Source organism: Narcine bancroftii, chromosome 6, assembly GCF_036971445.1.
Source record: "Narcine bancroftii isolate sNarBan1 chromosome 6, sNarBan1.hap1, whole genome shotgun sequence".
NCBI lineage: Eukaryota > Metazoa > Chordata > Chondrichthyes > Torpediniformes > Narcinidae > Narcine > Narcine bancroftii.
In genome coordinates this window covers 22,155,256-22,179,678 of record NC_091474.1, presented here as the reverse complement: position 1 = coordinate 22,179,678, position 24,423 = coordinate 22,155,256, and the positions used below count along the sequence as shown (strand labels likewise).

Sequence of the window (24,423 nt, the reverse complement as noted above, 5' to 3'; positions counted from 1 at the left end):
AGCATACAATTATGAAAGGGATAGATAAGAGAGAGGCAGGAAAGTTTCCCCCCCCCCCCCCCCCCCTTTGGTATGTGAACTTGGGTGGGCATAGCCTCAAAATTTGGGGGAGCAGATTTCAGGTGGAGTTGAGGAGGAACTGCTTCCAGAGAGTAGTGAATCTGTGTAATTCTCTATCCAAGAAAGCAGTTAAGAATACCTCATTAAGCATATTTAAGACAGAGATAGATTTTTGCATAGTAGTGGAATTAGGATTATGGGGGAAGAAGCAAGTAGGTGGAGGTGGAGCTGAGTCCAAGGCCAGATCAGCCATGATCTTATTGAATGGCAGAGCAGACCTGATGGGCTACATGATCAAATTCTGCTCCTATTTCTTGTGTTCTTGCATAAGTCTGAGGATTTGGCAGTTTCTTTAGAGGAGTAAGGAGAGACTCCAGGGTTGGAAGAATTCTAAAGACTGGGTTGGGTAACTGAAGGTGTGGCTGCCAATAATGTGGAGAAGTATGACTTTTACTCTCATTATGAAGACATGCAGCTCATAATGATTGTCCTGTCCGTCCTTGACTGCACCTCTTCCCACCCATTCCCCTGTAAGGATTCCATTCCATTCTCTCAATTTCTCCATCTCCATCTGCACCCAGGATGAGGACTTCTATGCCAGATTATCAGAGATGTCTTTCTTCTTCAAACAACGTGTCTTTCCCTCTACCATCATCAACTTGGCGCTCCCCTGCATATCTGCCCTGACTCCCTCTGCCCCTTTCGTGCAACAAGGACAGAATTCATGTTGTCCTTACCTACCACCCCACCAGCCTCCACATCCTCCTCTGCCATTTCTGCCACCTACTACGCGATCCCACCACTAGACACGCGTTTCTCTCTCCGCCTTCTGCCAGGACTGCTCTCTCTGTGTCTCCCTTGTCCACTCCTCCCTCCCCACTTATCATCCCCTTGGGACTTACCCCGGTGTCCACAGGAAATACTTAACTTATGCCAACACCTCCTCCCTCACCACCATCAAAAGTCCTTCCAGGTGAAGCAACATTTCACTTCTGAATCTGCAGAGGTCACCTACTGCATCCGGTGCTCCCATTGTGCTCTCTTCTACATCGGAGATCATTTCGTTGAGCACCTTGGCTCTGTTTGTGGCAATAACAGTGTCCACCCATTTCAATTTCAATGCCCCATCATATTCCCTTGCTGAAGTGTCTGTCCATAGTCTAATGCACTGCCAGACTGAGACCACCTGTTTAAGTGATGTTCTGAGCTGCACTCACCACCTTCTGCAGATTCTTCCAATCTTGGATCAAGCAGCTTTCACAGTAGGCTGTGATGCTTACAGCAAATCTGTTTTTCATAGTGCATTTATAAAAGTTGTTGGGGACATGGAGATGTGCCCAGTGGTGCATGCTAAATTTTTAGGTGCTGAATCTCACCAAACACAGCAACAAAGAGGTGCTGGGGCAGTGCTCCGGCAGCACTGAGCCCCTGGGCATGCCAAAGAAAGTAGAGGTAAAACAAATAGATCCTGTTTGAGAGCAGAAGTAGCTGAATTAGAGATATAGTCTTCCATCTTACTCGGAGCTCCTCCCGAACATTCAAGATCCACTATCTAACAGTAAGTGTATCAGAGATAATCACTTTTAAATCCCAGCAGCAGCAATTATCAAGGGTCCACACCACCCAGCACATGCTCTGTTCTCACTGCCACCATCAGGAAAGAGGTAAAAGAGGTTTCGGGGCCACCAGACCTGTACCACCAGGTTCAGGAACAGCTGCTCCCCCTCCACCATCAGACTCCTCAACAACAAACTCAATCAGGGACTCATTTATGGACCCTACTTTTGCAATTCATTGTTTTTTTTCTATTGTACAGTCAGTTTGTTTACATTTCTTTATTTGTTTACATGTGTCCAGTTTTTTTCTGCACTACCAATAAGTGCTAATTCTGCATGACCGGCAGGAGAAAGAATCTAAGGGTTGTATGTGATGTCATGAATGTCCTCTGTTAATGAATCTGAAATCTGAATCTTAAACTGAGTTGCATGTATTTTTGTTAAAATTGTGGAGCTCCCTTCCTAACACCCTGAGCCCATCTTCACTGGACCACAGCTGACTAAGGACAACTATTGATGACAATTTGGGGCAACCATGATCATGTAACTGAAAATAATCTTCATTGCCCAAAAATACCAGAAAGGAGAAAAATCTCACACACAAAAATAAATGGACAATGTTTTGGGGTAGAGTAAGTCAGACTCTAATATTGGTGTCTTGAATTTTGAGTTGCTTTTGAGCAATGGCCATGATCTAATTATTTGTCCTTCTGTAGAACTTGACTTGTGGAAGCTCCCAGACTTCTATGAGAAAAACATTCACAAGATGCAGTTGCCCTTCAACAATAAACTCCTGGCTAGCACCATGACGGTGGAGGAGAAGATGGAACGGAGGCAACAGCAAATTCGCAGGCTGCAGGAACTCAACGCTCGACGCAGGGAAGAAAAGTTGCAGCTCGACCAGGAGAGGCTTGAGAGACTGCTCAGCATTCAGGTAAAGGATTAAGGATGCTTCCATCGTGCTCATTTGCTTTCTCTTCCCATGCTTAGCATGCATTGTTCTATAAAACAAGTGAACAATCACAGGAATCAGCATAATTTGTTGGGGGAATGTTCGTGTTCTCCGATATCCCAGAGCATTTCAATCAATGCATATTCTGTAAAGTGGGTAGATATGGCAGCCATTTCATGTACAATAATGTTCCACAACAATAAAATGAATGACTCTTAAAAACCAAGTCAAATGCTGTGGAAGATTGACAAGGTAATTGGGCCTTCTAAACCATCTCCACCATCCATTCACAGAACCATCCTCCCCCCCCCCTTTGTTTGCTGGTGTGCCCTCCCTCTTATTATCACCTGCCTGTGAGATTGTGCTCTTCCCCCGCCCCTTCTCATCTCTCACCCCACCATTTTGTCCAGGCACCCGCCTACATTTTGCTCATACCTTGATGAAGGGCTCAAGTCCGAAACATTAGTTATGTATTTTTATCTTTGCTATATAAAGTACACTGTTTGATCTACTGAGTTTCTCCAGCATTGATTTTTTACTTCAGTCACGTTGTCTGCAGACCTTCATGTTTTACTCCACCATTTAATATAATCAAAGTTCATCCAGTCTTGATACCATCTTCCTGCTCACTCCCCATATACATTTTGTGTTTAGACATTTATTTCCATAAATTTAGCAAAGTGGCTTCCACAGCCTTCTGTGGTAAAGAATTTCAGTGGTTCAGTGAAGAAATCTGTCCTCATTTTAATCTGAAATGTAGTACCCTGGTTCAAGATTTGCTCCCCCTTCCCCGCAACCTGACATGAGAAGCACAAGAACTGCAGATGCTGAAATCTTAAGGGAACAATGAGAAGCTGGACAGACTCAGCACGTCAGGCAGGATCCATGAAGAAAAATGGTCAATGTTTCAGGTTAGGCCTCGAAGTGGGAAGGAGAGATAGCAAGCAGAACATTTTCTCCATGGATGCTGTCTGGCCTGCCAAGTCCCTAGAGTTTACGTACTTAGAGGTTACGTACTAGCATAGAGGTTAGTGCAACACTGTTACAGTAGCCACTTTCAGGTGCTTGGATGCAGATAATGCACTGGCATACACGGCTGGGAGAGTGCAGCTGGGACATTCAGGTGGCCGCGGAGAAGACGCCTTTCTGACACCTGAACGTGCCGGCTGAAGGAGAGCCGCGTCCAAGCGAACACCAGCTCCTGTGGACTGTGGCCGTAGTCCCACTGCTGCTTTCAGGTGCAATGGGGGATTCTCCGAGCCAGAGAATATGCCTACAGGAGGAGGGTGAGATAAGTGCTCCTCCTGGACGGGTTCTCCACCCGACAGCTGCACTGGGGTAGAATAGACGGCTTTACATTTGGGTATTCTGGCCACCTGAAAGAAGCTAGTGCCATTGATCGGGACCAGGGTTCAATCCTGCACTGTCTGAAAGGAGTTGGTACGCTCTCCCTGTTTTTGTGTGGATTTTCTCTGGGTGCTTCAGTTTCCTCCCACTGTTCAAAACAGACCACTAGTGTAGGTGAATTGGATGTAATTGGACGGCATGAGCTCCTGGACTGAAAGGGCCAGTTACCGTGCTGAATGTCTAAATTTAAAAAGAAAATTCTGAAAAAATCTGTAGAAAGTTTATCAGGCGTGGTTTCCCTTTTGTATATCCCTGCTGATGCTGTCTAATCCTGTGGGTATTTTCTCAGAAATTTGTTAGCCTTAATTGGGGGGCAGAATGACGCAGCTTGTGGAGTTGATGCATCAGGTGTTGGATCCCTTGATTCAGTCTTGACCTGGCTGTGCGGTCTTGTGGAGCTTGTACAATCCCCTGTGGCTGCACCAGTTTCCTCAGGGCCCTCTGGTTTCCTCCCAGATCCCAGAGGTGTACAGGAAAGGCAGGTTAATTGGCCCCTAATGTGTAAGTCAATGCTGAAATAAAACAATGGGATTAATGTTGGATTAAAATAGGTGGTTGATGTGACCTTGGTAGGCTCAAGGGCCTGACTCTTTGTAACTGCATGCTTTAATGAAGAAAGAGAAGGTGAAGGGGCTCAGCAGGTCAAATAGCATACAGGGATAGGAATGGTCGTAAATTTTAAATGTAGACATAAACCATGGTACAGACCCTTTCAGGCCATGAGCCTGTGTCGTCCAATTACACCCAATTGATCTACACCCCAGGTACGTTTTGAGCGGTGGGAGGAAAACGGAGCACCTACTGGAAGCCCACAAAGACCTGGGGGGAATGTACAAACTCCATACAGACAGTGGGGGGATGCTAACCCAGGTTGCTGGCGCTGTAACAGCTAACCGGGCTCCCCTTGTGTGCTTGCCACTTTAGACTCGATCGAGGGTTCTGATCTGACACGTTGACTGACTGTTTATCTCCCTGGATGCTGCCTGACCTGCTGAGTCCCTCCAGCTTCTCTTGGTTCTCTCAAGGATCCAGCATCTAGAATTCTTGTCTTTCTCATGTTTCAATGACATTGGTTGGAGAATGCCAAAAAAAATCTTCGACATTTGTCTGCCAGGGTCTTTGGCGCGTGTGTCTCATTAGAAAGATATGCTAGAAACAATAGTACATAGACCAGAGAAAATTTGAACCAGCAACTTTCTGGTTTGAGTGCTACTGGCTGAGCTGGGCTCACTACAGTTGAGGCACTGAATTTTTCAGAATCAGAATTTATTGTCATAAACAAGTCACAGAATTTGTTGTTTTGTGGCAGACTTGTGCAAAATTGCATTTCCGTTAATATTTTTAAAAAGTTAATAAAATGGTGGAAAAGAATAGAAAAAAATGAGATAATGTCTGTGGTTCATTGTCCATTCCTTTATCTGATGGCAGAGGGGGAGAAGATGGTTTTGTACCAGTGGATGCTCGTCTTCAGGCTCCTGTACCTCCTTCCTGATGGTAGTAGTGTGAGGAGAGCATGGCCTGGGTGGTGAGGGTCATTGATGATAATGGCTGCTTTCTTGAGACACTGCCTCTTGTCTTTGATGTCATGAAGACTGATGCCCAAGATGGCGCTGCCTGAGTTCACAACTCTGTAGCCTTTTTCGGTCCTGTGCATTGGCACCTCCATACCAGACAGTGATGCAACCAGTCAGAATGGTCTCCATGATACAGCAGTAGAAATTTGCAAGAGTCTTTAGTGACATACCAAATCCTTTATGATAGATCTTCAGAGATGTGAGGCCCAGGAATTTGAAGTTCTTTGCTCTTTCTACTGCTGGCCCCTTGATGAGGGCTAGTTTATGTTCTCCTAGTTTCCCCTTTCTGAAGTCCACAATCAATTCCATAGTTCTGCTAGCATCAAGAGCAAGGTTGTTGTTGTGACCCAACTCATCTAGTTTTTCTACCTCACCCCAAATTGGCATCTGTGATACTGCCGATGACCGTAAATTTGTAGATGGCATTTGACTTGTGCCTCGTCACACAGTCACGGGTGTAGAGAGAGTAGTGGGCTAAGTATGGATCCTGGTTGATTGTCACTGAGGATGTTGCTATTGATGCCTTGCACACCAGCTTTCTGTTTCTTTAGGAGAAGTGGATAGAATTGGATAGTCCAGTAACCCAAATATCTTTTTAAAAAGCTTCTTTGTCACAAAGAGCAGACTTAATCTGTCTCTAAGCATTAATGATCATGTTCATATCCTTCAGTACAAGGGATGAAGTTATTTCCAATGCCAGTTAATAGGATGTTGAAACTATTGTCTTCTTTAATTTTTCCTCAATTAATTAAATTTGAGGGTTCAAATGTGCTCTTGTGGCAGCTCATCACAAGGCAGGCGAACCGGCCCCGCTTGTAAGCCACGCGACGGGGCAGCCAGCCAAAATGGCACCGTTGGGGGTTTCCCTTCCTTCCAGCTCGAGGTTCAGAAACCCGTGCTTGGGGACCACGTGACACCAGATGACGTCAGCGCCCTCCAGCACGGTTCTCAGCCAGGTCCGGGCTGGGAGTATAAGTGCAGCCCAGCAGCCTGCAATAAACTAGTCTGCTCACTGAGCTCAACCTGTCTGGTTGTGTGTGTTATTGCAGGAGCAGTGTAGCTCCCGCGACACTCTCTTGTTATTGAAATACCTTAGAGCAGTGGTTCTCGACCTTTTTCTTTCTACTCACATGCCACTTTAAGTAATCCCTATGCCATCAGTGCTCTGTGATTAGTAAGGGATTGCTTAAGATGGGATGTGACTGGGAAGGGAAGGTTGAGAATCCCAGCTCTAGACCCAGTTGTTATTGAAATATTTTGCTTGAGAAAAATTGTCATTGGCCCATTTCCTTTGGAGTTATGAAACGGTGCACATAACAAGTCCATTAGGGATGATTAAAACAGTGGTTTTCAAACTTTTTCTTTCCACCTACATATCACCTTAAGCAATCCCTTACTAATCACAGAACACCTATGGCATAGGGAATACTTAAAGTGGTATGTGAGTGGAAAGAAAAAGGTTGAGAACCACTGCCTTAGAGCCATAACATGTGTTGCCTTAGAGATCAGAGGGACTGGAGTTGATCACTAAATTATTATTTGGCTTGCCTGATTATGCCTGAGACTAATTGGATCACTGACAGAGTTAAATTTGACCAACTAACAGCTTCTTCCACTGAAGGATATTATGATCGTCTTCATTTATGATTTTGTTTAATGGCGATTGTTGCATCAACCCTTTGAAGCCTGCGGACCTCCACATTTACTCAAATGTGTGTGTTTGCCTCTGTGAACAAGAGGAAACATTGCAGTTTCCTGGAGGTAAATGTCTGAGGTGCAAACAGCAGGAAGATGGAAAACTCTCCTTCCAACCTAATCAGACAACTACTTCAAAGGCCTTCCACAAGTCTAAGCATTGACGTTTAAAGTTCATGAATAGAGTTATATGGACAGTGAGCCCCTAAGATTCTCTCCATGGTTCAACCTCTATTTTGAGGAAATGTTGCATGATGTGTAACTTGTGAATACAGTAGTGAATTCCTCCTGGCACTTCCCTGCTATTTGTAGGTCAGCCAGCATCATACCTTTCCAATGAAGCTTGCGTAATCTCCACACTGGCAGAGAAAGGAAAGTGAATAAAGCATGTTTACTTCTTCTAGATTATGGTGGAGCAGTCTTGTGTACAATTTTAAGCACAAAGAATTAATTTGGTGAGAAATTGATGTAGAGACTGGAAACGTGAACATGTTTCTGGATTGTAAATTTTTCTCCTTAAAGATATTTGGACTGAGTCATTAAAGATAAATTCAACCTGTGTTTGGACAGACAATTAATTGCAGTACTTGCTGTGTACCACTAGAGGGTGTAGTGGTTCAGTACAAATGAAATGCTTTATCTCTGAAAAGCTTGGGAGGAAATAGACCACATTTAACTGGGAAACATTTGGCAGTTCCTCATAGGTCAAACTGTATTTCTCCATATTAGTGCCAGAAAGTTTGCAATTCTGGGCATGTGTGTGCACACATGGAAGCCCCAAACTTCCTGACAACTCTTTAGTGTTTTCCCCAACTGCATTCTGATGTGCTTGTTAAGGGGTCAGCAGTGGAAAGGCTAAATAACTTCTAATTCCTTGGTGCCAGCATCTCTGAAGAACTATCCTGGGGCTTTCATGTGGATGCAATGATGAAAAAAGCTCACCAGTAGATTTTCTTCGTGAGGAGTATGAAGAGATTTGGTACGTCACCAAAGACTTGCAAATTTCTACAGGTACACTGTGGAGAGCATTCTGACTGGTTGCATCACTGTCTGGTTTAGAGTGCCAATGCACAGGACAGGAAAAGGCTGCAGAATTGTGAACTCGTCCAGTGCCATCATGGGCATCAATCTTCACTTCATTAAGGACATCTACAAGGGGCGATGCCTCAAGAAAGCAGCCTCTATCATCAAGGACCTTCACCACCCAGTCCATTACCTCTTCTCGCTGCTACCATCAGGAAGCAGGTACAGAACGCCCAATGGTACAAAAACAGCTTCTTAAATAAGCTAAGTGAAATTAAAGAAGCTTTTGAAGTGTTTTATAAAACTCTTAATATTCCAAAGTTTCAGGGGGAAACATAATCCAGATAGACACCTTCTTGAATCCCTTAGAGTTACCCATTTTAAGTGAACAAAATAGAACATTGTCTGCTGACATAACTGAAGTTGAACTAAAAACTGCAATGAGAAGACTTAAATTAAGCAAGTCCCCAGGATCAGATGGATATATGGCAGATATAGAATTTAAAAATGAGTTAACTCCTGTCTTACTCCCCACATTGAAATGGTCTTTAAAAAAAAAAGTGCCAATGCCACCCAGATGGAAGGAGGCAATAATCATAGCTAATAACGAAAGAAGGCAAGGATAAAATGGAATGTGGATCATTTAGACCAATATCTGTTCTTAATGTAGATTATAAATTATTTACCTCCATTATGGCCAAATGATTAGAGGAGTTTTTAACCTACATTGATACATAATGATCAGACAGATTTTATACAACACCAAACACAAGACAACGTACAAAAGATGCTTCACATCATGGATCATATATATAAAAAAAATCAAAGCTATTTGATTCTGTTAATTGGAATTTTCTTTACCGAGTTTTACATAGATTTGGTTCAAATGATACAATTATTAAAACTATACAGACACTAAATGACAATCCTACTACTAGAATTAAAGTCGATGGATATTTATCAAATAGTTTTATACTAAAAAGGGGTAAGAGACAGGGTTGTGCATGTTCACCACTACTCTGCATTGTATTTGGAATGATTAGTTTAATACACCGGCAGAATGAGGATACCAGGAGAATTACTCTGTCCCAGAGCCTGTTATGCGGGTGACATTTTAATATTTATGGCAACCAACATACTTTTCACCGAAATTGATGCAATTCTTTGAATGAAATGGTCAGTTATCAGGATACAAGATTAACATAGATAAAACCCAATAACTCTCATAATATCATTCTCTCTGAAAATCTTTAGGCGGGACGGTTGACGTAGTGGTTAGCGCTATGCCTTTACAGCGCCAGCAATAGGGACCAGACCAGGATTTGAATCCAACGCTGTCTAAGGAGTTTGTACGTTCTCCCCATGTCTGTGTGGGTTTTCTCCGTGGGCTCTGGTTTCACCCCCCCAAACTGTTCCAAGCTTACCGGAGGGTGATGTAGGTTAATGGGATAAAATGTTATCAAAATAAATATGGTAAGGCAAAAGGCCTAGAGTTCATCTCAAAACTTTGCAATTAACCAAGGAAAAGTGGGATGCGGCCTACCTTCTCTTAAAGATTACTATTTTGCAGCACAGTTGAGAGCTGTGATATGCTGGTGTAACCCATCATATGATGCTCAATGGAAAAATATTGAGGAGAAGATACTTTCCATCCCCAAACAGGCAATTTTGGCTGATGACACCCTATAAAGATATATAAATAGTATTAATCATGCATGGGTGGAAATTGACTCTTAAAATATGGAAAACTACTGTATTATAAAAGGATATAAACTACAGGGAGATATTGCAATTCTTAAATGGTGTGCATATGACTCCGATTTCACGCCAAATAAATTGAATTCTAAATTTAAAGACTGGATAGCTAAAGGAATAACATTTCTTTGTAATTTAATGAAACAAGGAAGATTATTCAGTTTTGAAATGCTTAGAGATAAACTTATTAGAAAAACAAGACTTTTATTGGTATTTGCAGATGCAACATTAGGTTCATAGGAGAGTTAAAAAATGTAACCAAGGCAAGTACATGTTTGATAGAACTGTTTAGGAAAGCATATAATTCAGATAATGGTAGTTCAATCATTTCAAGTGGGTATAAGGGTCTGTCAAATCTTTAAACATACTTGACTTCATGTATTAAAACAGAATGGGAAAAGGAAGGAGGGATACCGATACCTGAAGAAGAATGGGGAATAATATGGAGGAATCAATGGAAGTGACCAGTTCACAGAAATGGGTGGATGAGATACTTTATTACACCCTCTCCGAAATCCCATTATGATAAGTAATCTCCCTGTTTGGTGGAGAAATTGTGGAAATCAAAATGCAAACCATCACCATATTTTTTTGGGACTGCCCAGTTATCAAAGATTATTGGAGTGGGATACACAAGGCCCTACAAGATGTTTTTAAATGTGAAATACCCTTAGTAAGTAAGTCCATGTATTTCCAGTGTATACCTCAAGAATGGTTGAAAAGAGAGAAATATTGAATGAACATACTGCAGGTGGCTGGTAAAAAGCCTCTCACCAGGAAATGGTTATCACAGGAGAGCCCAACTTTGAACACATGGAAGGAAATTATAATGGACATTTATAAAATGGAGAAGATAACAGCATCTGTTCATCATAAGTTGGAACAATTTGATTCATACTGGGAAAAATGGTTTAACTACATAACACTTTATAGGCCTGTCCTTATTCTTACAAATCAATGAATATGTTGTTTTTAAAAAAAAAACTTCCTATTTGTATATAGTTTTTTCCTTTTTACTTGTTCTGTCTTTCCTCTTCTCTATAAGTGTATACCTCAGATAAATATTGTAAGGAAATATTTGTTTAAACTTCAATTAAGAAATAATTTTTTTAAAAAACAGCTTCTTTCCCTCTGCCATTAGATTTCTGTGTGGACACGACCTCACCTTTTCCCTTTTGCACCAATTTATTTATTTTTTAAAAAAAGAGTAATTTGTAGCAATTTTTGGACTTATAATACTGCTGTAAAACAATTTTATGACATGGTTTTGACAATAAATTCTGTTATCTATCTGGATTCCCATGGGGCAATATTAAATTGCAGTGATTTCTTACCCCTTTCGATGGGAAATTTGCTTGAATAACCTGCTCCAGGTTGAATCGCCCTTAGGGAGTTTCCCTTATTGATTCCGTTATAAGGAATGATTAAGAGATTTAAAGCATGTTTCATTTTAATTGTTTGAAATTAATCAAACTCATAATGGATTTTTTTAGTTTTAAAATCTAAGTTTTCAATTTTTAAAATATTGTAATATTTCAGATTCTGATTTATTCTCAGAGTACATACGTGATATCACATACAACCAACCCTGAGATTCTTTTTTTCTGTGGGCCAGGCAGTATTAAGTGTAAACAAAGAAATGTAAACTGTGCAATACAAAGAATTTTTTTTTTAAATCAGGGAAGTGCACAAGTGAGAGCCCTTAAAATGAGTCCCTGATTGAGTTTATTGTTGAGGAGTCTGATGGTGGAGGGATAGCAGTTGTTCCTGAACTTGGTGGTTCAAGTCTTGTGGCACCTCGACCTCTTTCATGATGGTACCAGAGAGTGCGCTGGCTGACGTGGGTCCTTGATTGTTGCTGCTCTCTGATGGCAACATTCCCTGTAGATGTTTTATATGGTGAGGAGTGTTTTGCCTGTGATGTCCTGGGATGTGTCCACTACCTTTTGGAGGGCTTTTTGTTCGGGGGCATTGGTGTCCCCATACCAGACTGTGATGCAGCCAGTCGGCACATTTAGCACCACACATCTGCAGAAATTTCCAATGTTGTCTGCAAACTGGACAGATTTAATGGGCAGAGCTTATTCTGGCTCTACCCCAAATGATGGGATTTATGAGCTGGGCATTGTGGTTGGAGCTAGTTTTGTCCAGGAAGCTTCCATTGTAAGGTCTGCCCAAGTGTAGGTATAGTTCCCCAGGTAGAGGAGAATGAACACAAGAGAATTAGAAAATAGAAGAGTCAGTCACTCAGCCCTGTGTGAAGTTCCTAAGTTTAAACCTCTCGTTTGAAACCATCCTACTGATGAAAACATTTAATATTTCCCATGCCATTGCCCCCGAAAGATTGTTTAGGTTTCTGTAAAGTTGCACCTCATTCTTTTAAATTCAGAGGAATTTAGATCCAGCTCCTTTAAGCATTCATCTCCCTTCTCCCAGGAATTAGCTTAGTGAATCTCTTTTGCAAGCACACAGCTCCTTAAATAATAGAACCAAAGCTCTGCAGAATGGTCACTTGCTGCTGTTTACAAAATCTGGGTAAGTGAATTTGGAAAGAACATGAAGATAAAATGCAGGATTAGTATAGGGCAAGAGACAGGGCACTCAGCCAAACTGGTTTATGCTGGTCTCTGCTCTGTGCCAGCCTCCCCTCACTCTTCTACCTTTTTAAATCTTCTAAATGTTACCTTCCATGCTTTAGCTATCCCACAAAGAGATATTACTTCTATTGGACAGCCTTTTACTAGTTCCTTTAAGTTTGCAAAAGAATGACTTTTTATGCAAATATTGACCTGAACATTCAGTATTGTATCTAAACTTTTATGGATAAAATGTATCTTTAAAAAAAAATGAACCACCTGGTTATCAACACGTTCCTGTGATAGGAATACATAAATTATATTATATCTTTTCCACCGAGTGTTTGCATCTTAAGGAGTACCATCTGCCACATCACAGCAGAGACGATAGCTCAGGGAGCCCAACCACAGTGGGGACAGCAATAACTTTCAACACTGCCACAAACTCATGCTTTTCAAAACTGTGTTAGGGTAAGCCTGTAATTGATTGGCAAAAACCTCAGATATCTTAAGGTGGTAGAAGGCATTTATAAATGCATTTTTTAGTTGGGTTTAGGAAATTAATATAACAATTAATGTCAATTTTGCTCTCAGCCTGCGATTGGCTTGTTTTTTTTTGTCATTTTCAAGTTTAGGTAAGTTTTGCTGGATAACTCTGGGTAAAATTAAACCATTATTTATGACATATTGGTCAATTAAACTAAATCTATGATCAACATTCTGGCATTTGAAGAGTTACAAGGTAATAGAGGTTTTTAATAGTTAATCCCATGATGCATTATGTAATCCCCACAATTTTTTTGGAATGAGTGAATGTTATGGTAAGCAACCATTTAGTCTGTGCAATGAGCACAGAGGTTAAGGATCAGTTGTCAGGGAATCAAGAGAACAAATGTGCAACTGCATTTGTCAGAAGAGCCAAACCTTTGGGTGGTCATAGGGCAGTAATTCATCTGACACTTTTTAACGGTAGAATCTTGTTTTGGATGCACTATTATGCAAATGCTACAAGATTTTTGCACAGTGCCTGTGCTACATTGGTAATCCTATCTAACAAGTTAACACGTGTACTGTTGTATTCAAGAGGTAGATCATTTTACTCCATATTTAACTGTGACATAGCTAAATTGACAAGGAAATTTTTCCTCATCATAAGATCATTTAACCTTAGCAAATAGAACAGATCTGTGTAAACCTATTGTTCAATAACCATACACTATTGAATGGTATTTTATTGTTAAGAAATAAAACTATAAAATGCTTGAAATCGTCAGCAGGTCAGGCTGCATCTCTGGGAAGAGAATTGGAGTTACTTTCAGGTTTTTTTAAAATTTATTATTTTTCACACTATTGACCAAGATACATAAAGACATTTTTTCTCTTGAATATATAGTGTAATTTTCTCCCCCTTTTCCCCCTCTCTTCCCTCCCTCCCTCTCCCCCACTTCCCATTTATTTGAAGTTCAATCTATAAGATACATTAAACCCGTTAAACAATGTTGTCACTTAATAAACTAAACAAGAAATTTTACTGAGTCAGTTCATTTCGTTGTCTTCTCCTTCTGTCATTTTAGGTGGTGGAAGTCCACGGTAGGATTTCTCTATTGTATTTCATGTACGGCTCCCATATTTGTTCGAATATTGTGATGTTATTTCTTAAATTATATGTTAGTTTCAGGTTGAAGACCCCAGATCTGACAGTTACCTTCTGCCTAAAACATTAACTGGTGTTTCTATTCTCACAGATGTTCCCTGACCAGTGGAGTATTTCTAGCACTTAATATTTTTAATTCAGATTTTTATATCGTGTAATCTGTCTTTTATCCCTTTTAGGAACTTCTAGAAGAAGGCATGATGGACCGATTTAACCGTGCTTTGTTGGAAATGAACATGGATTCTGCAGAGGAATTGCAGTCCTATATTAATAAGCTTAGCCTGGCTATTGAGCAGACCAAGCAAAAGATCCTGCAGGCAGAAGTAAATGTGGAGGTGGATGTTGTCGACACAAAGCCAGATGTAAGTGTCAGTGGATTTTGAAGTAGTCTTCACATAATGCATCTGCCTCTTGCTGGGCTTGCTTCTCCTTTTCAAGTTGCAGCTATCCTTCAAGTGTAAGGTGAAGGCAAGGTAATTTCATGCAGTGCCACTGGCCTTTAGCTCTGTCACCATCAGAAATTTGGAGTTCCACCATTCCCACACTCTCAAAGAAGGCAAGCTGGAATGTTAGTCTCCCTGGATAGCCTAGCTCTAACTTCAAGATTATAATAGTTTCTCTTTCTTTCTTAAATGTCCTTTTATCATTTTAAAACAGCTTAGTCAAATTGCTCAGCAATCTTGTATTCAGTTAAACAGGAATGTCTTCAGATGCTGTGATTGTGGTGCAATGCACAAAAGTGCCGTGAAACAGCATACTCGGCCCGAGTAACCAAAAGGAGCAAGTAAAGCGTGGAGAACATTGATGGAGCAAAATGAAAGCAACTTCCATGCAGATAAAATAGCTGTAAGATATTCATCTTGTCTTTGTTACATAGATGTCCAAAGACCTGCGTTATAAGTTTAACGTTACTCTCACTATTTTATGCTGGCAGTTTTATTTTTCCACTGGGGTGAGTTCCATTCCGTTATTGATGTGGTCATGTTCCATGACAGTCTATGGACAACCTACAGGTTACTATGGGATGATCTCTCCACACAGCAGAGAAAAGAATAGGAAAAATTTGGTGTCAGGAGGCAGCATTAATTCCAGCGTTAGAAAGCATTTGCACTTTGATTAGTTCCTCAACATGGTTATCCAACTGCACGAAAACCAACAAGGTCGGGTCAGATACAGCAATGAGCTCTCCGAACCCTTCTCCATTGACAACGGCGTGAAGCAAGGCTGCGTCCTCGCACCAACCCTCTTTATTATCTTCCTCAGCATGATGCTGAAACAAGCCAATAAAGACCTCAACAATGAAGACGCTGTTTACATCCGGTACCGCACGGATGGCAGTTTCTTCAATCTGAGGCGCCTGCAAGCTCACACCAAGACACAAGAGCAACTTGTCCGTGAACTACTCTTTGCAGACGATGCCGCTTTAGTTGCCCATTCAGAGCCAGCTCTCCAGCGCATGACGTCCTGTTTTGCGGAAACTGCCAAATTGTTTGGCCTGGAAGTCAGCCTGAAGAAAATTGAGGTCCTCCATCGGCCAGCTCCCCACCATGACCACCAGCCCCCCCCACATCTCCATCGGGCACACTGAACTCAAAACGGTCAACCAGTTTACCTACCTCGGCTGCACCATTTCATCTGATGCAAGGATCGACAAAGAGATAGACAACAGACTCGCCAAGGCAAATAGCGCCTTTGGGAGACTACACAAAAGAGTCTGGAAAAACAACCACCTGAAGAAACACACAAAGATCAGCGTGTACAGAGCCGTTGTCATACCCATGCTCCTGTTCGGCTCCGAATCATGGGTCCTCTACCGGCATCACCTACAGCTCCTAGAACGCTTCCATCAGCGCTGTCTCCGCTCCATCCTCAACATTCATTGGAATGACTTCATCACCAACATCGAAGTACTTGAGCTGGCACAGTCCGCAAGCATCGAATCCATGCTGCTGAAGACCCAACTGCGCTGGGTGGGTCACGTCTCCAGAATGGAGGACCATCGCCTTCCCAAGATCGTGTTCTATGGCGAGCTCTCCACTGGCCACCGAGACAAAGGTGCACCAAAGAAGAGGTACAAGGACTGCTTAAAGAAATCTCTTGGTGCCTGCCACATTGACCACCGCCAGTGCATCTTGGCGCCTCACAGTTCGGCGGGCAGCAACCTCCTTTGAAGAAGACCGCAGAGCCCACCTCACTGACAAAAGACAAAGGAGGAAAAACCCAACACCCAACCCCAACCAACCAATTTTCCCTTGCAACCGCTGCAACCATGCCTGCCTGTCCCGCATCGGACTTGTCAGTCACCAACGAGCCTGCAGCAGACGTCGACATACCCCTCCATAAATCTTCGTCCGCGAAGCCAAGCCAAAGAAGAAAGAAAAAGAGGGAGGGGCTAGATTAGATTAGATTTAGTTTTAGTTTTTTTTCTTTATTTTCTTTTCCTTTTTTAAGATTAATTGATTGTATACTGGCTTTCCCCCTCAACTGGTTATGTAGCCTCCTCTCAGTGTTAATTATTTTACCCTGAGCTATCCATCTCGTTCCTGTGGCCTCCAATTTAAGTTATCAAATTCAGATTGGGTTTAAGTGGGTTAGTCTGGGCTTTGTTGTTCCAATCCAGTCTTTCCAAACAAATCATTCTGATATGGATAGTGTCACGCATGTACAATGTTGATTGATATTTGGTGTTTCATCCTCAAACAGAATGATGCCATGCTTAAGTTAGAGTTCTGGACAATGTACCAGTGCAGAAAAAGATTGAGTTTGGTCTGATTTAGATTGGTTGTGGTCAGGTGATAAGTTCATGGTTGAAGAGGTTTCTCCTAAATTCATTAATGGATTTGTTGTGTCTTGTCATACACAGTTAGCAGATATGTGACCGAGGTTCATTCCAGACTGCAAAAGCTGTGAAGCTGTGTCTGGAGTTTGTATGTTCTTCCTGAGGCTGTGTGGATTTCCTTCATGTGTACTGATTTCCACCCACGTTCCAAAGACATGCAGGTTGGTCGTTAATAAGTGTCTGCCTGCGATAGAATCTAGGAGAAACTTGATGAGAAGGTGCAGAGAATAAAATGGAGTTTGTGTAAAGGGGGTGGCATAGATCTAGAGAGCCAAAAAACCTGTTTCCATGCCATATCTTGTACCTCCACATGGCTCCTATTTTTTATTTGTGGTACAGGAACTGCACTACCCAAGACTGGAAGAAGCATCCAAGGATTGTGAGCATAGCTCAGGCCCTCGAGCATATTCCCCTCCTCTCCATCTGCAACTCCCACTGCCTTGGAAAGACATCCTATTAAAAGACATCCCACCCCAACCACTCTTCCTCCCCCACCTTCTGTAAGGAAGAAAGTTCACTAGTGTGAGATCATGTGCCACCAGATTCAAGGACGGTTACTTTCTCACCCTTATCAGACTTCTGAATAAACCTCGGTATCTCTGCACTTTTCTATTACATCTTGCTTGCTCCATGTATGAGATGCCTATCTAGTCTGCTCACAGAACAACCTCTATCACAGCATCTTTGGTGCATGTGACAATAAACTTGAAATTATCATGTTGCAACTCTAAAATTTCTGATGAGACCCCACTTGGAGTACTGTGTTCAGTTCTGGTCACCTCATTATAGGAAGGATGTGGAAGGTATGAAGAGGGCACAGAGGAGATTTACCAGGACGTTGCCTAGATTGGAAAATAAATCTTGAGGCAACATTAGCAGAGCTTGGACTTTTCTTTCTGGAAAGGTGACTCAATAGAGGTCTACAAGATTCTGGGAGGCATAGATAAGGTAGACAGCCAGTGCCCTTTTCCCAGGGTGGGAGTAGCCAACACCAGAGGACATCTATACAAAGTGAAGGGAGGAAAGTTTAGGGGAGACATCAGGGATAATTGGAATGCCTGGTGGTGGAGGCTGAAGCATTCAGGGCATTAAGAGATGCTTAGATAGGCAGATGAATGGAAGAAAAATAGAGGATTACATGGTAGGAAGGGTTTAGTTTTTTTTGGTAGCAATAAATAGGTTGGCACAATGTAGAGAACTGAAGGTGCTGTAGTGTTCTATAGAAATGGAAACTTCTCTACACAGGGCAGCATGGTTGGTGTAGTGGTTAGCACAATGCCTTCACAGCGCCAGCTATTGGGACCAGATCCCGTGCTGTCTGTAGGAGTTTTTCCTGGGGGCTCTGGCCTCCCACGATTCAAAACGTACCGGGGTGTAGGTTAATGTGGTGTAAATTGGGTGGCATAGACTCGTGGGCTGAAAGGGTCTATTACCAAGCTGTATGCCTAAATTTAAAAATTAAAATTTTAAATTTAAATTCACCTTCTCAAACTCCTTCATAATGCTGAAGACCTTTTCTTGTATTCTTTCCTGTAGAGAGCAGTCGGTTAAAATATTTCCTGATGGGTAAAATCTCATAATTATTAATTTAAAAAAAACCTTCTGCAGAACCTCTGCCTTGACGTGGAGGTCAGGTCTGCTCACCATATTGTAAGTAGAGTTGAACCAAGTCCAGAATACCATGATTAACTCAATGCATGAGCTTATTCTGCCAAGTTAGCTGATTTAGTACACAATACCAGATGTGAATGAATTTTTTATCCATACGATGAAAGAGGCCTCCAATGTATTGATATATCAACTGTTGAATTTAAGCACCTACCTTCCTACCCTGATGCTCCCATGTAATGCTTTGAAAGAGGAAAGTTTAAGTCTTGCCCTGCTGGATATGCTTTGTCTGAGCTAAATGAATTAGAGGGGCATTCAAAGGACTTTACTTTCTTTCTTTCTTTACTTACTTTCTTAAAGATCATGTGTGTTACATTTTTAATGTATTATTACGTGACAAGAAAAAGAGCCTTGAACTTTCTTGTTGTAAAAAATGTGTTCACAGGTTTCTGATCTAGATCAGGTACTGAATTGTGACCAATCAATGGATGATTTGGAAGGAGTAAATGATCTGGACCAGCTTTTCCCCGAATATCAGAGTGATTTTGGAAAGCAAACTAACGTAGTTCAGGTATGATTTCAACTGCTACATACTAGGGGAAAAGCTCTCTGTTGTACAGGGGGATCATTTCTTAAACAAAATCCAGATCACTGGCGCTCCAATCTGAAAATGAAAATCGTATCTGGAGTAATGTATTTTTGTACCAAAAGTCCATTTGTATCCTCATGGATTTTTGGTGTAATGGATACCTGGGTTCAGTCATTAGTTCCCAAATGAAATGTTGATGATTTTTTTCTCCGACTGATGCTACTCGACCTACCGAGTTCCTCCAACAGATTATGTTGCTCCTGACTCAGAGATCTGCGCTGTCTCTTGTGACTTCATTGGTTAATCTCATTGATTGTTTCAAATAAATTGATTTATCTCTTCCTGGTTAACAGTCAGTTCTCCATTCTGTTTGCGAATCTCCACAATTTGGCGTCTAGCTGAAATATTCTTCAGATGATTAGCCAACAGTTTACCCGATTTCTCACTATGCACATAAAAATCAGATTTAGATCTAATTAACTGGTTTTCAATCGAAAATGTAAGTAACAAATTATATTCCATCTGCAGTTCAATTCTTTGTTTGTAAAGTTTTTCAGTAGGATCAGTCACATATTTCTTATCAATGTCTTTAATCTTCTCAACCAATAGATGAATCTTGTTTTAAATAAATTGTGTCTGAAATAATAAGGTTACACCTTTGTGAATTGTTAAGAATATTTCTATTTCCACTTTAAATACCCCTAATGATCTAGCCTTCACAACCCTCTGGGATTAAAAAAAATCCCGTGGCAAGCTGTTTTACCCAATCTAAGAAAATAATTAATGGCATGTTCTGTGTGGGTTGGTATGATATATAACATCATCTATAAATTTGCAAACAATACCACGGTAGTGGATTGTATAAAGGAAGGGGATAAGTTAGCAGGATGGAGATTGATGTTAGTGCACCAATTCAGCCAAGTTTTCAATGTCACCAAAACAAAGGAGCTGATTGTTGACATTAGGAAGGGAAAACTAGGGGTGTACGAACCAGTGATCAATGGGGGAATCAAATGTAGAGAGGATGAGTAAATTTAAGTTTTTGGGAGTCACTATCTCGGAGGATCTTTCCTGGACCCAACACATGAATGGCAACATGAATAAAGCACATTAGCACCTCTACTTCCTCAGGAGTTTGCGGAGGTTGGTATGACATCGGAAACCATGGCAAATTTCTGCAGAGGTGTGGTGGGAAGTGTGCTGACCGGCTGCATCATGGTTGGGTATGGGATCATCAATATCTCTGAGCGTAAAGCTCTGCAAAAGGTAGTGGTCACAGCCCAAGACATCCCAGGCAAAACTCTCCTCACCATCGAGAACATCTACAGGAACGCTGCCGTCAGAGAGAAGCAGTAATCATCAAGGATCCACACCACCCAACACACTGAGGTTCAGATGCCACAAGACTCGCCCCACCAGGTTCAGGAACAGCTGCTCCCCCTCCACCATCAGACTCCTCAATAACAAACTCTATCAGGGACTCATTTAAGGACTCTTTTGGACTTTATTGATTTTTTAAAAAAAATTCTCTGTATTGCACAGTGTTTATTTATGCTTCTTTAGTTTTTTACATGTGTATGTGGTGTATTTTTTTTTTGCTTTACAATAAGTGGTAATTCTGCCTGGACTGCAGGGAATCTCAGGTTGTATGTGATGTCATACATCAAGAAATGACAGTCTCTTAATCTAAAATCTGATCATCTGATATTTATGGATACCATCACAGAAGTTTCTTTTGATCCATTGTACCTGTAACAACAAAAACTACACAATTAATTCAGAATAAGAATTTATTGTCACGAACATATCACAGAATTCATTGTTTTGCCATAGCACCACAGTGCAAACATTTATGTAAACCATCTTACAAAATAAATAAGAACAGTGCAAGAAAAGGACAAAGTGAGGCAGTGTCTTTGGTTAATTGATTATTCAGGAATCTGATGGCAGAGGGGAAGAAGCTGTCCTTGTGCCACTGTGTGCTCGTCTTCAGGCTCCTGTTCCTTTAACCCGATGGTAGCAGAGTAAAGAGGGCATGGCCTGGGTGATGAGGGTCCTTGAGGATAAAGGCTGCTTTCTTGAGACACTGTCACATGTAGATGTCCTCAATGGAGTGAAGACTAGTGCGTGTGATGTGACAGACTGAGTTAATTACCCTGCGGAATTTTTTCTCGTCTTGAGGGTAGGCATTTCCATACCAGGCATCCAGAATGCTCTCCGCAGTACACCTGTAGAAGTTTATATGAGTCTTCGGTGACACACCGAATCTCCTCAGGCACCTCACAAAGTATAGTCGCTGACAAGTCTTCTTCATGATTGCATCAACATGGAGGCACCAGGACAGATGTTGGCACCCAGGAATTCCACTTCTCCTATCTTTTCCTAATTATCCCTTTAAAGTTTTCCTTCCAGTGAGATGGACAATGAGTGAAGCTTTCACAGCCACAGTGAAAACAACATTGATTCTTTTACTGCAAAGAAACTGTGATCTTTAACAGCACAAAATTGCCATTTGAATGATTTGAGGAATGACATGCTGTTAAGATTCTTGTGCTTGATGATCCAGGTGACTTGGGACAAATTATTTCCAAAGTGTTGCAGCTTTCCATCTCACTTGGGTTTTTTTGTGCATTGGTAATGGTGGGTTCTGCTGGTTAGCCCTCAGTTCCAACATCATGTCATGGGAAATAAAGAGACTGTCATTTCTTGATCAGCAATTACCAGTTATGATGTGTATTGACAGATTAAATGCAAGCAGGCTTTTTCCACTGAGATTAGGTGAGCTGCAAACCAGAGGACAAGGGTTAAGGGTGTAAGGGGAAAATTTTAGGGGACAATCTGGTGGGGGGGGGGGGGAAACTTCTTCACACTGAGAGTAGTGGGAGTGTGGAACAAACTGTCAGCTGAAGTGGTGAATGCAGGCTTAATTTTCACGTAGAAGAAAAAATTGGACAAGTACATGGATGGGAGGGGTATGGAGTCTTATGGACTGGGTGCAGATCAGTGGGTCTGGGCAGAATAATAGTTTGGGACAGACTAGAAGGCCGAAGGGCCTGTTTTCCGTACTGTAGTGTTCTATTGTCTTTAAAGTCACTAATCAAACATTCCCAAGGACAAATTGTATATTGTAGTGATTGAGTAGCTGTGAATAACTGGTCCTGTTATGGGTGGAAGGTGCCTTGATCAGCCATTCTCAACAAGGGCTCTCTGGCCCACCTGGGGTCCATAGCACATTTAAGTAAAAACTTAATTTTCTTTGCATTTCGTGTAACGTAATTTTTTTTTGTTTCTTATGTAGTCGGTAGGAGAGAGGTACGAAATAAAACAAAACGACTGCTTTGCAGGGAAAGGGGCCCATAAACTTTGAGCAGAGTCCTAAGGGGGGCCAAAAATAAGAGGTTGAGAATGGCTGGGATAGATTGTGAGAAGCCCAGGCTACCGGCTGGAATATCAGGAGAAAATAGTTGGCATTTTTGTGCATTTCAGAAGGAAATTATGCAATTATGATTTATTTTCTTATATAAACAGAAAATGCAGCCAGATAAAGCTGCATCAATTGAGAAGCAAAACAGAATTAGCATTTGAAGTTATATTGACCTTTTGCCACTTTCAATTTTCCATCCTCCTGAATGGTTAACACTTGTGTTTGCCTCCACAGATGGTGCTTGACCCAATGAGTCCAACATTTTCTGCTGTTTTTTTTTCAGATCTCCAGAATTTGCGTTGATGTTCATGTATGTTCTGAAATATGACAGGCACATTGCTATTTCTTCATGTGTGTATACAGTGAATGTTTCAAGTGAATGAATCCAGTTTTAGAGCTGCTTTTGATTAAAAAATGCAGGCAATTGGCATTCTATTTAATGGGTGTGTAGCTGTTAGCCTTTCAGATTTACATTTGTCACAACAGTTTGCTTGGGATGGAGATATCCGACGTGTCTAACAATTATTTTTGGAGGGACATATTACCTCCAGTTCTTGCAATAGTGTGTCATGGAAGTGTGCATTTTTCAAACGAGTACCATGTTAACTAGTGAATTCATTAACAGGTTTAAAAAAACAATTGATATGCCATATTTCAGCGATTAATTATTAACAGCTTTTCCCTTTTTTTCTATAGCCAGTCGGGCAGATGTTTAACCTAGCAGAATACCATCAATTGTACCTGGGCAGCGAACGAGTCAGAGTTCCCGAAATTCTGTTCCAGCCTTCTTTGATAGGAGAGGAGCAGTCTGGGATAGCAGAAACCTTGCAGTACGTTCTGGACAGGTATATCCTTCCGGATTAATTGAACTGTTTTACAGGATTAGAACATAATAGAAGTAGATTCACTTTTGGTTGTTTTTATCTGTTTATTTCAAGTTTGCAATGAACACTGCAAACATCTCGCTCAACATTTCACCACTCTGCATTGCTGAGTGAGATGTTATCACAAGACCAGCATCAGGGTTTCTCAATGAAGTGTAAGGATGTGGGTTTTTGTCACCAAATATCCACATTTGATAAAGGAGATATCTTTGACCTTGGTTTGAAACTAAGATTTATTTTCCTGCCTTTAAGCCTTTTTTTGTCCAGGAGTCATGGAACAACAATTGTAGCTTTTCATTTGCATCATTTTTTTTTTTAGATACAAACAGGACTTTTAAGTAATAAACAATTAAGATATTGGAGCAGTAAGTTAGTCAAGGAGGTCACTTCTGGGAGTTGCCTCAAAGATAAAAATGAAGTTTAGAATTCTAGCTTTTAGGACCGAGTCACCTGAAGTTTCAGTTGAGGATGGTGGAGTGTTTCAATCATTTTGGCAGCAGCTTGCATGAGATAGAACAGCATAGACATCCGAAGATTTTGGGCTGGAGGAGATTGGTGGTAGGAATGTGGGATGCTACACAGGGATTGGAAAGTAAAGATAAAAATGTTAACATCAGGGTCTCCTTAATCAAAAAATTGGTGGAGGTCAGCAGAGAAGAGGACTTGGTTGAGATAGGAATACATACTATAAATTCCATTTATCTCACAATTAATTTTTCTAAGGGGAAGGATCAGGTTTGCTGGAGTGGGATTGTGGATGGGAAGGGGAGGGGAGAGGGTGGTACAGGAAATGGTTCATGTTTTCTTCAGAGCTGATCACAAGCAGA

At 41.4% G+C, this 24,423-nt stretch overlaps 1 protein-coding gene and 1 long non-coding RNA gene across 4 annotated transcripts in view; one reads left to right on the top strand and one right to left on the bottom strand.

Moving 5' to 3' along the window:
- The window catches only part of actr5 (actin related protein 5), a 58,090-nt gene that overhangs the window by 26,654 nt on the left and 7,013 nt on the right, over positions 1-24,423 (top strand). For 2 of the 3 annotated variants that reach the window (XM_069884228.1, XM_069884226.1), the window contains 4 exons: positions 2,333-2,550; positions 14,432-14,614; positions 19,145-19,270; positions 23,409-23,557. In XM_069884228.1, coding sequence (XP_069740329.1) covers positions 2,333-2,550; positions 14,432-14,614; positions 19,145-19,270; positions 23,409-23,557 — 676 coding nt within the window. The remainder of the gene's footprint in view (positions 1-2,332; positions 2,551-14,431; positions 14,615-19,144; positions 19,271-23,408; positions 23,558-24,423) is intronic. The other variant, XM_069884227.1, reaches the window with a different exon arrangement.
- On the bottom strand, positions 76-23,689 carry LOC138735796 (uncharacterized). The gene is made up of 3 exons (XR_011339946.1): positions 23,454-23,689; positions 9,811-9,950; positions 76-2,617 (listed from the first exon to the last, which is right to left on the bottom strand). It is a non-coding gene; the product is annotated as an uncharacterized lncRNA (long non-coding RNA).